The sequence below is a fragment of the Vanacampus margaritifer genome, chromosome 13, assembly GCF_051991255.1.
Source record: "Vanacampus margaritifer isolate UIUO_Vmar chromosome 13, RoL_Vmar_1.0, whole genome shotgun sequence".
NCBI classification, from domain to species: domain Eukaryota; kingdom Metazoa; phylum Chordata; class Actinopteri; order Syngnathiformes; family Syngnathidae; genus Vanacampus; species Vanacampus margaritifer.
The window spans coordinates 13,932,620-13,946,453 of NC_135444.1; the positions used below are offsets into that span (position 1 = coordinate 13,932,620).

The following is a 13,834-nucleotide window of genomic DNA, read 5'->3' on the forward strand; positions in this document are numbered from 1 at the left end:
CCGCCATTGAATGTGTGCGCAGGGAGCAGAAGGTTCACAGGACCCCGAGCCATTCTCATGCAAAACGCGCCATGGCCTTCCATCCATCCACACCTCCGCTTTTCTTTTTCTTTTTTTGTAGGAAACACACATGCATGTTTATTAATGACCACCACGAATCTACCGGCCTTGTCTGTTTGCGAGTCACGTTGCCATAGAAACCATCAATAAGCTGGAGTTGATTTCAGCGAGAAAAGAGGGATACAAGATGAACATATCCCAACTTCCTGTAACCTTGACAGTGAAAAACAATTTTCTACTACACGTTTCCACCAATTTCAGATTCTGTCTTTGCCTTCATGGTAAATTAGCCATGCTACTTCCTTCATTCCTCTTCTTGAAGGTTGTGCTTGCCGCCTGGTGTGCACCTCTCATCCTGTTCGAACCTGCCATACATGACGAGAAAATGTTTTCAAATGCCAAGATAATGAAATTGGCATACATTGAAAGATTGGTTAATGAACGACCTTGTTTCCAAACAATTTGGTTTACGCTCTCTTTTTTTTTTTTAATTATCTGAGTTAACCGCAATATTTTCGGTTTGCGAAAAGTCCTAGCATGAACTCGCAGGAGGCATACTTATTCTTTTTCTCACACTGAGTAAACAGCTGGCCTGTGATGTTTACTCAGCGCAAGTGAGGCTAGCCATCGTTAGCTAACCATTGCTAGCTAGCTGGTTGTTTATGTGCACTTACTGTATATCAAGCGTCTTTGAGTGTTAAGAGAAGTTCAAGAGAAACTCAATTCATTACTATAATCAAAATAATGCAGTTGGTAGTTTTCCTCAAACTAAACTGTGGAGCAAGATCACAAACACAATCCTTTGCCACTTTACCAAGCCTCATATCATGTTTCTTTTTTTGTTTTGTTTTTTACATATCAGTGTACACCAAGATTGCACGCGCTAAAGCAGCTGTGTCAAGTTGTCAACCTACGAAAAGGTTTTGCTTTTTAGTAGAGCTGTCAAACGATTAAATTTTTTAATCAGATTAATCACATCTTAAAATTTTGATTGATCACGATTAATCACTTAATAAAAAAGTTTTTTTTATCCCCCAAAAATTACCGCCAAATTTGAAGAGCACCCATTATGTGTTAATTCTTTTGACATTTAATGTTATGAGGACATCTTCCACATTTTTTGATCCACTGCACACGCTCATCATCCTCTTTTTCTAATCAATTAATTACTTGCATAATTTAACTCATTCACTGCCATTGACAGCTATAGACGTCCAAAATTCATTGGAATAATTTCTATTTAACTTTTTTTTCCATTTTTGTTAACAAGAGTATGAAAACCTAGAAACATTTTTTTTGTACATTTAGAAGATAAAAAATGTGTTAACTAGTGAAGTCATGCGATTAATTATGATTAGAAATTTTAATCGCCAGATGTCCCTAATTTTTAATTCTTTAATTAATTTTTAATTCTTTAAAAAAAAAAAATAATAATAATAATTTGTAATAATATTTTCTTTTTCTTTTTTTTAAAGAAAAGATTGTTAAAAAATTTGGGGCGTCAGGTGATGATAATTTTTATTGTAATTAATCGCATGACTTCACTAACTACTTCTAACTCCTTATTAATCACAAATTTGATATCTGTTCTAATTCAAAAAAAAATCTAGGTTTTCATACTCTTGTTAACAAAAGTGGGAAAAAATGTTAGACTAATAGAAATAGTTGAAATGATTTTTTGACGTCTATAGCCGACCATGGCAGTGAATGAGTAAAAATGGGGAAAAAATAACCCCAATATTTTGCCATGAACAAATATTCAAAATGTCATTCGCAAACATTTATTAAATCCTCTACTTTAATGCATGTAATTATGTTTATTGCTCAAACAACCTGTGTTACCTTAATTAGAGCCATCCACTGTCACGCCAAAGAATAATCTATGGTCAAAATCAATAGTGCGATTAATGTGCGTTAATTCATGATTAATGCGATATTTTTTTATGATTAATTAATCAGTTAATGCTTTGTGATTTTGGTTCTTTATTGAACATATAAACACAAAAAAAACCACATTACAAGTCACCTTTAACTTTAACTTTGACATCACTACTTTTTAGTTTAAAGAGGAAGTCAAGTCAAAAATATTCTTGACAATATATTCGCCCTCTTGTTTAAACACAGCATTCTGATTAATATTGTATTAGTGCATTATGAATTAAGCAGCAAAATCCCCCCATTCGTATCAATCTCAGGGGCGGCCATTTTGTCTCTTGCTGTCGTCTGAAAATGACGTCACAGTTGTTCAGGGCTCAGGTAACGACCAATCACCTGTTTGTGTGTGAGTTTGGTCATGTGATGTTCGCAAGCGATATGATTGGTCGTTACCTGAGCCCTGTGTGCCCAACTGTGATGTCATTTTCAGGCGACAGCAAGTGGCAAAATGGCCGCCCCCTAATTTGGTAAAGTTTTAAATCCATCCGTGTTCTGTCGTACCGGCTAGCTAGCGCTAAGCTAACTTACACATCCACTGTCCCAACAAGTCCTAAAATTGGCACCTCAAGTCTGACTCGAGCCAAGTCACGTGACTGGAGTGAGTCCCCCACCTCTTTGGAGCGGTGCCGCCATTGCGGTGTGAGTTTGATTGAGTGCGGTCCAGGCCGGCGTGCACACTCCCTCTAATGGAAGCGGCTCAGTAATGCACTGACCCCGCAGCTTTTAACAGCACTGCCAAGCGATAAGTGGCCATATGTGCTGGATCTTGTAAAATTAACAAGACTGAGCTATAGCACACCGAGAGGGGAATGTCCCCGTAGCACTTTAGCATGCATACGTTGAGCCACTAGTCTTCTAACGAGGGTTTGAGTTTCAAAGTAGGGTCACAATTTATCACAGTGGTTAAGGTGATGGATGATGGGTGAAACCGTCAGACAGTCTTACCTCAGATTTCAAAGTAGGGTTTCAAATTAGGGCTAAAGTTTTAAACTAGGACTAAGGTTTCAAAGAAGGGTTTTAAATTAGAGTTAGGGTTTAAACATAAGGTTTTCAACTAGGTTTCGGGTCTCAAATTAGGGTTTTAAAAGAGTTAGAATTTAGGGTTGGAATTTTAAATTAATGTTTTAAACTAGGATTGGGATTTAAAGTAGCCTTTCAAACTAGGGTTAGGTCGGATTTACAAGTAGGGTTTCAAGATAGGATTAGGGTTTCAAATTAGGATTTTAAACTAGAGCTAAGGTTTCAAAGTAGGGTCTTAAACTACAGCTACGTTTTTTCAATTAGAGCTAGGGTTTTTAAACTATAGGTAGGATTTTAAACAAGACTTAGGGCCTCAAATTTGGGTTTTGAACTAGGGCTATGACTTCAAAGTATGGTTTTAAACAAGGATGACATTTTCAAAGCAGGGTTTTAAACTACATTTTGAGATTTCACTAGGGCTATGATTTCAAAGATGAGATTTTAAACAAGGGTTAGAATTTCAAAGTAGGGTTTTTAAGCCCGAATTTGATATTTTTGCAGCCATAAAGTGGTGTTTACAGGGGAGGCCTTTACAGGACAGTTTATGTTGTATAAAACGCCTCTCAAGGTGTTTGAATGCCCGCTGGATTTATGGCGGCTGTCTGGTGCAGAGTGGCTCCAGTCCTGAGTCGCCCATCAAAGTGACTGCGACTGGACGCCGTCCAGAGGTGGTTGGCACCCCCGGCGTGTGCGCAAACACACACACGCTCATACTTTAATATTTACACTCTCATCCAATACATCAGCACCGCCGTCGCTAGCTGCCTTCGCCCGCACGTTAATCATGTTTATTACGCAGGCTGTTAGCGTCCCGAACTCGACTGCATCATACCGAGGAAATCTTCTCAAATGTTTGGAATATCTGAAATGCTTGCAGGGCAGTGACAATGCTGCATTGAGATACGCGTGTTGCGGCGTGATATAACAATGCTTACAGGCTCATGTTCTTTATCCTCCGCAAAGAATGACTAATATTGATGAGGAGCTGAGACAGTCTCAATATATCCGTGTGGCTGTATACTGCCCCCAGGTGGCCAAGACGCACAAAGGCCATTGAATTGAAGTAAAAATGTGGCAAAAACGGTTTCATTCATTTATATTCTTTTTAATTATGGTTTATGAAATAGAATAGAAAGTGCTATAAATGACTAACAAAAAATTAAATTATATTTTATATTATTATACTTTATATTTATAAAAAAAATATTTTCAATGAAGTGTCGTCCTAATACTTTTGCTCACTTACATCGTCAAATTGAACAATTGTTACCTTCTTTTTAGGTTTGCCAAAAAAAAAGAAGAAGAAAAAAGATTATAATATTCACATTGGTTGACTTATTTTACACTTGACATTTAAAAATCTTAAAATATTACTTGCAACAGATTAATTCTATTGCCATTATTTCCAATGAGAAAATTCACACAAATTTGTTGTTGGTTCTTCGAGTTTCCTTTGTTGACACTGTTGAAAATGAAAGGTTGGGCAGCATGCTGTCCTAGTGGTTAGCCCATCTGCCTCACAGTTAATTGTGAGGTTCAAATCTCAGCTTCGGCCTTTTTGTGCAGAGTTGTCCTCCCTGTAGAAATTTGGTGACATTCTGGAAGCCAAGCAGCCCATCTAAGCAGCGTCCATTGTGGTGGAGGTCATTCAGAGCTAGACAGTAGAAATGTGATGTGAAATATGATGCTGCATGCATCCCAATCACATTTCGGCATTCTTTTATCCTCCCGCCGTCACATTTCTCTTCTATTTCGAGTATGTGCGAACAGCTATTGTCCGCCTTGCAAGGGCGAAGGGCTCCAAAGTGAATTATTCATGCCACATTTGAATACATGCAAATGCTTGGGCGCCCCTTCTTCTTGGCACGGGTCCAGGTTACCTATGGCAACGGCGCCTTCAAGAAGCATCTTTCCCTCCCTCCTCCTCCTCCTCCTCCTCCTCCTCTCTCGCTCAATCACCCGCCCCGTGACCACGCTAGCATCCACCCTGTGGTATTGTCTCGATTGTTGCAATACCAGGCCCATGCGCCCTGTCGGTTGGCAGGACATCCCATAATTCAGTCAAGGTCAGAGGCAAGGGGGATGAGAGATGGAGGACAGGACAGGATACCTCCCTTCAATCCATCCATCCATCCTTCCTTCCTTCCAACTGCTCAGCCCCTGCAGGAAAAATGGAGTGGAGGATATTAGTGGATTAATTTCAGAGGATGAATTTGGCATTTGTATTTTGAATTCAAATGCACAATAATGCTTCGGATAGATAGATAGATAGATAGATAGATAGATAGATAGATAGATAGATAGATAGATAGATAGATAGATAGATAGATAGATAGATAGATAGATAGATAGATAGATAGATAGATAGATAGATAGATAGATAGATAGATAGAAAGAAGATTTATCAATGTTGGCAAGAATTTTTTTTAAGTCATAAAATGAAAGTTCAGGGTCAAGTTCAGTCAATGAGGTGACTGAAGCCCCACAATCATCCACGACACGCTGATTTAATTTATCTGCTGCCACCTACAGGAGAACATCTATTATTATAATTTTATGTCCAGTTCTGTATTAAAAAAAAAAAAAAGTTATACGCAGTAGTGTATTCTGTCATTACAGCGGTTGAGTCGGTGAGTCCTCACTTTGCGATGGATTTGTGACCAGAATGTGAACATAGGTCAGAAAATGCTCTATTACTAACCTCTCCTATCCCAGTAATAGTATAGTAATAGTATAGTATATAGGTAATATTAGTATAAAAAAAAAGACCATTAAAAAAAAAAAACTACAACAACAACGTGCACGCCTTTGGTAACTTTAGAATGTCGTACGTCAAAGCCGTGGGGTTCCTTAACTTTCATATTTAATACTACGTGTAATCATACAGATTTCTTTTGTGACTACGGTACCAGTAAAATAAATAAATAAATAAATGTATTAAAAATAAATTCAAACTTAAACGTGACATGATTGCGCAACCTTCACATTTGTATTCTTTCAGACCGTGTACAGTAAATTGTAACAGGGCCCCCTCAAGTGGACAAATTAGGAAGTGCTGTGCGTTGATAACATGATCATTGATTCTCACTTTAAATTGTAAAATAAACACCATTTAAATGAAGTGTAGTTATAATAAACATAACTTTTTATTAAAAAAAAAATCTGTACATAAATTTAGTTATTGTCCATAGTTAGTGTCCCGGCCACCTCAATCTCACATTCGAAACACAAATGCTGTTGGCTTTCAAAAATGAAGGCCTTTATGCTTATATCCAACATTCAAAGCTATTTAAAATACTTTAGTGGTCACATATAATATAATAAAGAGAATCTGCAGATACCTTGTAGATTAAAAAAAAAAAAAGTACAAATGTTGATGCATACTTTTACTTTTGATTAGACAGCGATAATAGTTTTGTTTTGTTTTTTATCTCTATTTATAACACTCTTAATCACCATGATAGTGATTGAATGAGACATTCATCATTTGAAAACATAGTGTAAGGTAAAAATTAGGGCTGAACAATGAATCAAATTAAAATCATATCACAAAGTACTACAATGCAATTTTCAAATGGCAAAAGCTGTAAATTAGGGTGTGTGCGTGTGGGGGGGGGGGGGCTGCTCATTTTGTTACAGTGTCTAGATAAGGTCAGTGCTCAAGAAGTGTTCACGTTTACATCTTGTTTCATGAAATATGACTATTTTAAGTGATAAAGACAGATTTGTTCGCATTATTGTTGGTAAGCTGATTTATGACTTTCGGACATTTTTTCCCGCCACATTCATGGTGAAATTTTGTTAAGTTGTCACGGTCAGCGCTTAAAAGATTGCAAGTTTTTCCCAAGTTGAAAACTCTAACTGAAGTAGATAAACTCTTTCATATAAATTCATGAATTATTGCCTTTACTTAAGCATAAAACTAATTTATGTATAATAAATCTGATTTTGTTTATTGTAATACTAATACTAATACTACTACTACTACCCCCCCCCAAAAAAAAAACCTTGAAAAAAATTGCATATTAAATCGCAATTGTAATACTGCAGCACCCAGCACAAATCATGGTCACAACCATGTACATTGTTCTTGAAATGAAAGCTCACCAAGGCAAAGTTTTCATATTATCTTGAAAGAACATAATAGTGCAAACACATAACACACGTTTGTCCTTAACTCATTCACTGCCATTGACGGCTATAGACGTCAAAAATTAATTTGAACTATTTCTATTAGTTTAACTTTTTTTTCCCACTTTTGTTAACAAGAGTATGAAAACCTAGAAAAAAAATATTGTACATTAAGAACAGATATAAAATTTGTGATTAATCGTGAGTGAACTATTGAAGTCATGCAATTAATAACAATTAAAAACAATTATCGCCTGTCGCGATAAAAAAAAGAGAAAGGATTATTAAAAATTAGGGGCGTCAGGCGATTAAAATTTTTAATCAGAATTAATCGCATGACTTCACTAGTTAACTCACGATTAATCCTAAATTTTAAATGTACAATAAAGAAATTCTAGGTTTTCATACTCTTGTTAACAAAAGTGGAAAAAAAATGTTACAAAAAAATGTTAAAAATGTTATGAACAAAACTAATAGAAATAGTTCAAATTAATTTTTGACGTCTATAGTCGTCAATGGCAGTGAATGAGTTAATAGTCATTACTTCCCAATAAAGTGATTTTTTAAAGTCTGTTTCTGAGCTCCATTGGTCCAAACGTGCTCGTCAGTGGGTGAAGAAGCCCATCTGGTGCACTTTGAGGAGCAGGCTGTGCGTGATGTCGAAGGTGGTTAAGCTGATGCCGACAGCGACGGGCCCCTTGAGCCAGTTCATGCTCAGGCCTTTGTAGAGTCCGCGCACGACGCCCTCGTGGCTCACAATTTCGCGCATGGTGCCCAAAATGGTGTTGCAGGCGGAGCCGGTGACGCCGGCCGTCTGCATTCGCCGGCGGACCACGTCCAGAGGGTACGAGGCCGACTGTCCGATCAGGCCCGCGCACGCGCCGAAGGCCAATCGCTCCACGGCGTACGGCTGAGCTCGTTTTGACTTTTCTAGAAGTGGAAGAAATAGAATATGGTTAGAGGAGTGAATTGCCAGATTTCTGGAATGAAGCCGTAAAAGGAGCAGGCGTCCCGATATTTTTGCAGGTACCTGTGTGAAGTTTCTTGAGGGTCTCGTACGTGAAGAATGTGATGCCGGCATAGGGGATGACGCCCAGAATTGTGGGGGTAAAGCCTCTGTAGAGGGTTTTTAAGCCTTCCTCTTGGGAAATGCGCACAAATACGTGCATGATGTTGCTGTACCTGCCAAAATGAAGTTTAGATATAAAGTCAAGGGGCTTGAAAGTTGACAGAACAAAGTCTTAACTCATGTAGCAACACATTTCTTACATTTCTTTGGCTGTAACCGCCATGCGGGCCCGCACCATGTCCAGCGGGTATGTCAGCATGGCAGCGGTAGTTCCCGCCAACGAGCCCGCCAGGAATCGCGGGAACGGCGGAAGAGCTCTGAAACAAAGCAACAAAAAAAAAAGTGTTGCAGCGACAAATATCAAACTAAATATTGTCAAAATAAAACATCATGGGGTGATGCTTACTTTCCCTGGAAGCCGTAGTGGCCCCCCAGCACCTTTTTGTACTGTTCGTGGGAGCAGAACTGAATGGCGGCGTACGGCATGACCCTCACCATGGTGGCCGAGTTGCCCCTCCACAGGCCGAGCAGCCCATCTTTTACGTACGAGCAGTAGATGATCCTGAACGCCTCCTGGACGGACGCATTAGAAGAAGCAAAAACAAAAAGTCTCATTACAATTGTGAGGTTTAAATAGATAATTTTGAATGGCTCCAAAATGCCACCAAAGAATAATTGGGATACAGAAGTATTAGTTCTGAAGTTTGATGTATTTATTTATTTTTAAAACAATGGGGATTTTTTTTGTTTTGTTTTTTTAGATTAAAAAAAAGGCCTTTGGTGATATTTCATCTAATTTGTATATTTTTTTTAATTTAAAAATTGCACTATTTTTGGACATTTTTCCTTCTATTTGATTTTTATTACCCGTATTTGTATTTATTTATTTTTATTCTTAAAGTTTACGTTTTTTAAATTTTATTTATTATTATTTTAATTATTTAATTTTTTTACAAGTGACTCAAAATGATTTTCTTTAAAAAGACGTTAAGTCTCGAAGTTTTTCTGAAATGTTTTGTTTTGTTCGACTTTTCTCATTTTCTTTGCAGCCTGGGAGCAACAAAAAAAATAAATTCAATAAAAATGTTCTTATTTTTAACAACCAAAATGACTTTGATTAGTTTTTTTTCCCTAATATTTTATTTTAAAGTTAAAGAAAACCTACTTTGTTTGTTTTCCATTTTTTGCGCAAACAGTTTTCATTCTATCCTCAAAACAATAAAAAGTTATTTTATTTTTTAGGTTTTTGGGCTTTTTTTTTTTTTACCACTCCACTAGACAAAAATATGTAGAAAGTTAGGTGGTATCCATTATGAAGCTATTTTTGTCATTATCTATAGTTTTTGTACAGGACAGTATATGTGTGTGCGTCAAAATAAAATTAAACCAATCAAACAATGGAGATTTTTGCAGATATTAAGTGAAACTCACCTTAGCCGAAAATCTGTTTGAAGACACTAAAGAATGGAAAAACAACATGATTAGAACAACCAACTCTTTCTTATGTAGGCTAAACATCTACTAAGAGGATTAGCAGTTAGCTAACTGTTACATCAGACACTTAACATTCTGCCGTGAGCAAACAAAACAAAATGTAAATGAATGATTTATGTTTAAAACCTTTGACACCCATATCTTGGGAATGTTCGTTTTCTGCCCCTTACCTTGAAAGATGATCTTGGTGCGATCGAGGGGTGCAATAACGGTTTTGGCGACGGCTCCGGCGAACGCCCCACACAGTAGCGAGTCCAACGCCGTCCAGGTGGGCCTCAGGTCCTGTTTGGTACACGTGTTTAAATCGTTTTTCCTTATTACACAAATTTTAAAAAAACAATTTATTCTAACAAGTATTTAAAATGTGCTTACTAACATGATGCTGTTTCTTTATATCCGTGTAAATTATCAGTCATCCGGGTCATAGCAATCTTCAAAGGTTGGAATGAATAAAGGCAATTGGAGTCTTCTAGCTTGTTGAATTTTTTATGTTTTTTGTTTGCCCAAAACATTCAAATATTTATGACTTAGGCAACTATACTAATAGGCCAACAAAGGGAATTTTCCTTTATAATGCATCACAACAGATTGTGTTTAACTATGGAGGTTTAAACGTCATAAACAGGCGCGTGTGTGCAACTGTGCATGCACATGTTTGCACGTGCCTATTTTTCACACACCTCAAGGGCAGCTGAGCCCAATAAACAGCCACTCTTAAGTGATAAGAATGTCCTCACAGGGAAAAACAACAACAGCACAATTTCACAACGCTTATTGAGGTCAGTAGCTTTTTTGGGATGCTGAAATTGTTTATAGGAACGTTACAATTGGCTATCCGGACAGAAGGCTCCCATGCTGACTCGAGTCTATTAGTGGAGCCCACGATTCAAAGGCAACGGAAGTGAAGGCAGCCCCAAGTATAAATGCTTTTAAATCCAAGTTAAAAACTACCGTATGCTTTGTTGCCCATTCAAAGGCATTTTTTAAACTACTACTTTTTATTTCTTTGCTTTTAAAATGTGTTTAAATCTTTGGGTTGTAAATGTGCTAGCTTAAATGTGTCAATGCTATATAAGCTAATTTAGGCTCAAGATAGCTTGTCAAGCTTTATAAATAAAGTTGCCTTGACGCCCATCACACTCCAAAACCAAAAATATTTGCGCAGAATTTCCTACTATGCTAGTAGTGTGCTAGCTAATTTTGCTTGACTTCATTTTAACTCATTCACTGCCATTGACAGCTATAGATGTCAAAAATTCATTTTAACTATTTCTATTAGTTTAACATTTTTCTCCCGAAAATCTAGATTTTTTTTATTGTATTAGAACAGATATTAAATTTGTGATTAATCGTGAGTTAACTAGTTAAGTCATGCAAGTAATTACGATTTTAAAAAAATTATCACCTGACGCTCCTAATTTTTAATAATCTTTTCTTAAAAAAAAAGATTATTAAAAAACTGAAAAAAATAATAATTACAATTATTTATTTTGAAAGAAGGAAAAAATTCTTTAAAATGAATGCGTCAGGTGATTAATTTTTTTTTATCGTAATTAATTGCATGACTTCAATAGTTAACTCACGATTAATCACAAATTTTATATCTGTTCTAAATGTACCCAAAAAAATCAAGGTTTCATACTCTTGTCTACAAAAGTGAAAAAAAAAAAGTTAAACTAATAGAAATAGTTCAAATAATTTTTTAACATCTATAGCCGTCAATGGCAGCGAATGAGTTAATTACACAGCTGACACAACGTGTTTTAACTTATGACTATGACAGTCAAGAATGTTCAAATGTAACTTCAAACAGAGCCTGTACTGTCAACAAAGGTTTTAGAACTGTGACAGTTACACTAGTACTAATTTATTCAATCTGTACCGCTTCCAATAGGGAGGGGAAAAAATGCTTGTAAATATAAAGAGGCCCTGTAATCTGACCCAGTTTTACGCCGGCTTGTATGTTCTTTCTATTTACAGCCATGAACGCCAGCAGACTCAAGACTACCTAGTGCACTGCGGCACGCTCTTACTGGCAGTGTCACAAAAACAACACTGAGTGGAGCAGGGGGCACATGTTGTATTACTTTAAAACCTCTACCAGGGGCCACTTAAGTCGGTTTTCATGGAAAAATATGCTCTTTATCATGTATTATGATCAGATGTGGATTACTAGAAAGACGTTTGCACACAATATTGTCAACTAGTGTGTCTAGTTTTGCCTCACTAGTAACATTAATTGTCCCATTAATGCGCCAAAATTGTCATGTACAAAAATGTCATTAGTAAAAGGCAACATAGGGGGAAAAAAATCTTTGTACTCATTTTACTAGTGCAACCTAGTCTTTCTACTAGTGCACCTAAAGCTAGTACGCTAGTTGTCTTCAAATTTTGTATACTCGTAGGTATTTTTTTTTCCATACTCGCCTACCCCTACTCATAGGACAACCAATTGTTATTAGTGAGGCAAAACTGTACACTAGATGACAACTGTGTTTTACTAGTGCCATTAAAAATGGTACTAATCAACATCTAGGACTTCACTAGCTGCACTAGTAGCACACAGATGTCAACAAGTGCACACTTTTGCCTCACTACTAGCATGTAGTTGTCCGACTAGCATGCAGAAATGTCATACAGCAGCAGAAAATTTTAGAATAAGACTAAAGACAGCATAGTTATTTTACGTGTGAGGTTTAATTGCGTACTAGTAGGCCAAAAGTGGCACAAGAAGTGGTGGTGGGTGGGAAGTTACTTGTTAGACAAAGTATTTCTATTAAGGTGCTGAATTTTCACAATATACTAGTGAATGGGCCTTTGTCTTAATATCAAGGATATCAAAACAAAACAAAAATCAATGGCTTTCAGTGACGTAGACAAACAATGTGAACAAATATGCAATAATAATCCCTTGATCAAACAACTCTTATGTAACATCTAAGCGTGAGTTTTTAAAGGAGACACACCTTTGCTTGGCTGGAGGGAGGCAGAGTCAGAACCGCGGCCTGGGCCACTGGTAGGCGACTTTGGTGGTCGTGCATTCGGTGGGCCATAAGGGACACTCACTGGTGGTAGTGACCCTCACGCACAGACATGATTCGGAAACAGGGCAGATGGATCTCTGCAAAAAAATAAGCGCTGTTTAAAAACATCCTGTAGCACAGCTTTGTTCCCTTTTTTGTTTCCCTTTTTCAATTTATCACCAGCCGTTCTGCGCGTGCCCATGCAATTGCTGTACACAACGTGAGACGTAAACAAGGGGGGCAGTTCAATGACAAACAACAAATGTGTCATTTTGATCATACCTCCGACCTAAAAACCAGCTAAGCAATACATGTTGAATTTTGATTAAACGCTATATTTTGTACTTTACCTTAAGAGGCTTCCGATGTCTTATGTCAACATTCCTGCATGGACGGCTTGTTTTCTCTCCGAAGACTGGTCCGCTCCACGCGCAACTCAAGTCCAAGCCTTTTCGTGTTATTTCTCCCTCGTCCTTTCCTCAGGGAAATGATTGTGAAAGACAGGTGTCAAACTGCCCAGTTCCTATTTATAGACGATTCACGCGAGGAAATGCATCTGCGTTGAGCTTCTACTGCTGCGCACCAGATTATTTGGGTTGGACTGACACAATCCGCGTCCTCAAGAAAGTGGGACGACACTGCCCACTATTTGGACTACAACGCCCACAAGCAAAGTGGGTCGCGGGTGAACTGTCGCGACACTTTCCGCAAGCTTGTGTTGCCAGATTCTCCCTCCGTTTGTCCCTTAAATGTTCAGCCTTTTACATGGGAAACATGTCAGCGGTAATTTTAACAGGCCAAAACGTGAATGAGAGATTTTGGACATGAACACGATCACCTTTTTTTTATATAATTTGATTTATTAAATGTGTGTCGTAGATAGTTTTATTCATTCATTTATCCATAGGTTTGCACACAAAAAAATTCACGTGGGGGCACATTTTTAGAAATTGTCTAGAATATATTGTTGCCAGTAAATTTAATTGGGAAGATAAAATTCAATAGAATTCAGTAGACCGTTAAATTCTGTGTTTGACTGCTTCCTGTGAGGAGTTTGCATGTTCTCCCTGGAGAAACCCCACACAAACACACATGGAGAGAA

The 13,834-nt window shown here is 37.4% G+C and overlaps 1 protein-coding gene across 2 annotated transcripts; it reads right to left on the reverse strand.

The window, feature by feature from the left end:
- Positions 1-6,137: 6,137 nt before the first annotated feature.
- LOC144063116 (mitochondrial coenzyme A transporter SLC25A42-like) lies at positions 6,138-13,373 on the reverse strand. Of its 2 annotated transcripts, XR_013296500.1 has the most exons (9): positions 13,083-13,373; positions 12,676-12,830; positions 9,880-9,991; positions 9,647-9,672; positions 8,622-8,788; positions 8,416-8,532; positions 8,177-8,328; positions 7,691-8,076; positions 6,138-7,200 (listed from the first exon to the last, which is right to left on the reverse strand). XR_013296500.1 is itself a non-coding variant. In XM_077585102.1 (8 exons), the coding sequence occupies exons 2-8, from the start codon at positions 12,760-12,762 to the stop codon at positions 7,751-7,753; spliced, it is 987 nt and encodes a 328-aa protein (XP_077441228.1). In that variant the 5' UTR covers positions 12,763-12,830; positions 13,083-13,373; the 3' UTR covers positions 6,138-7,750. The 2 variants fall into 2 exon arrangements, 1 of the variants encoding a protein (XP_077441228.1); XM_077585102.1 differs by having other exon boundaries at positions 6,138-8,076.
- Positions 13,374-13,834: the final 461 nt, after the last annotated feature.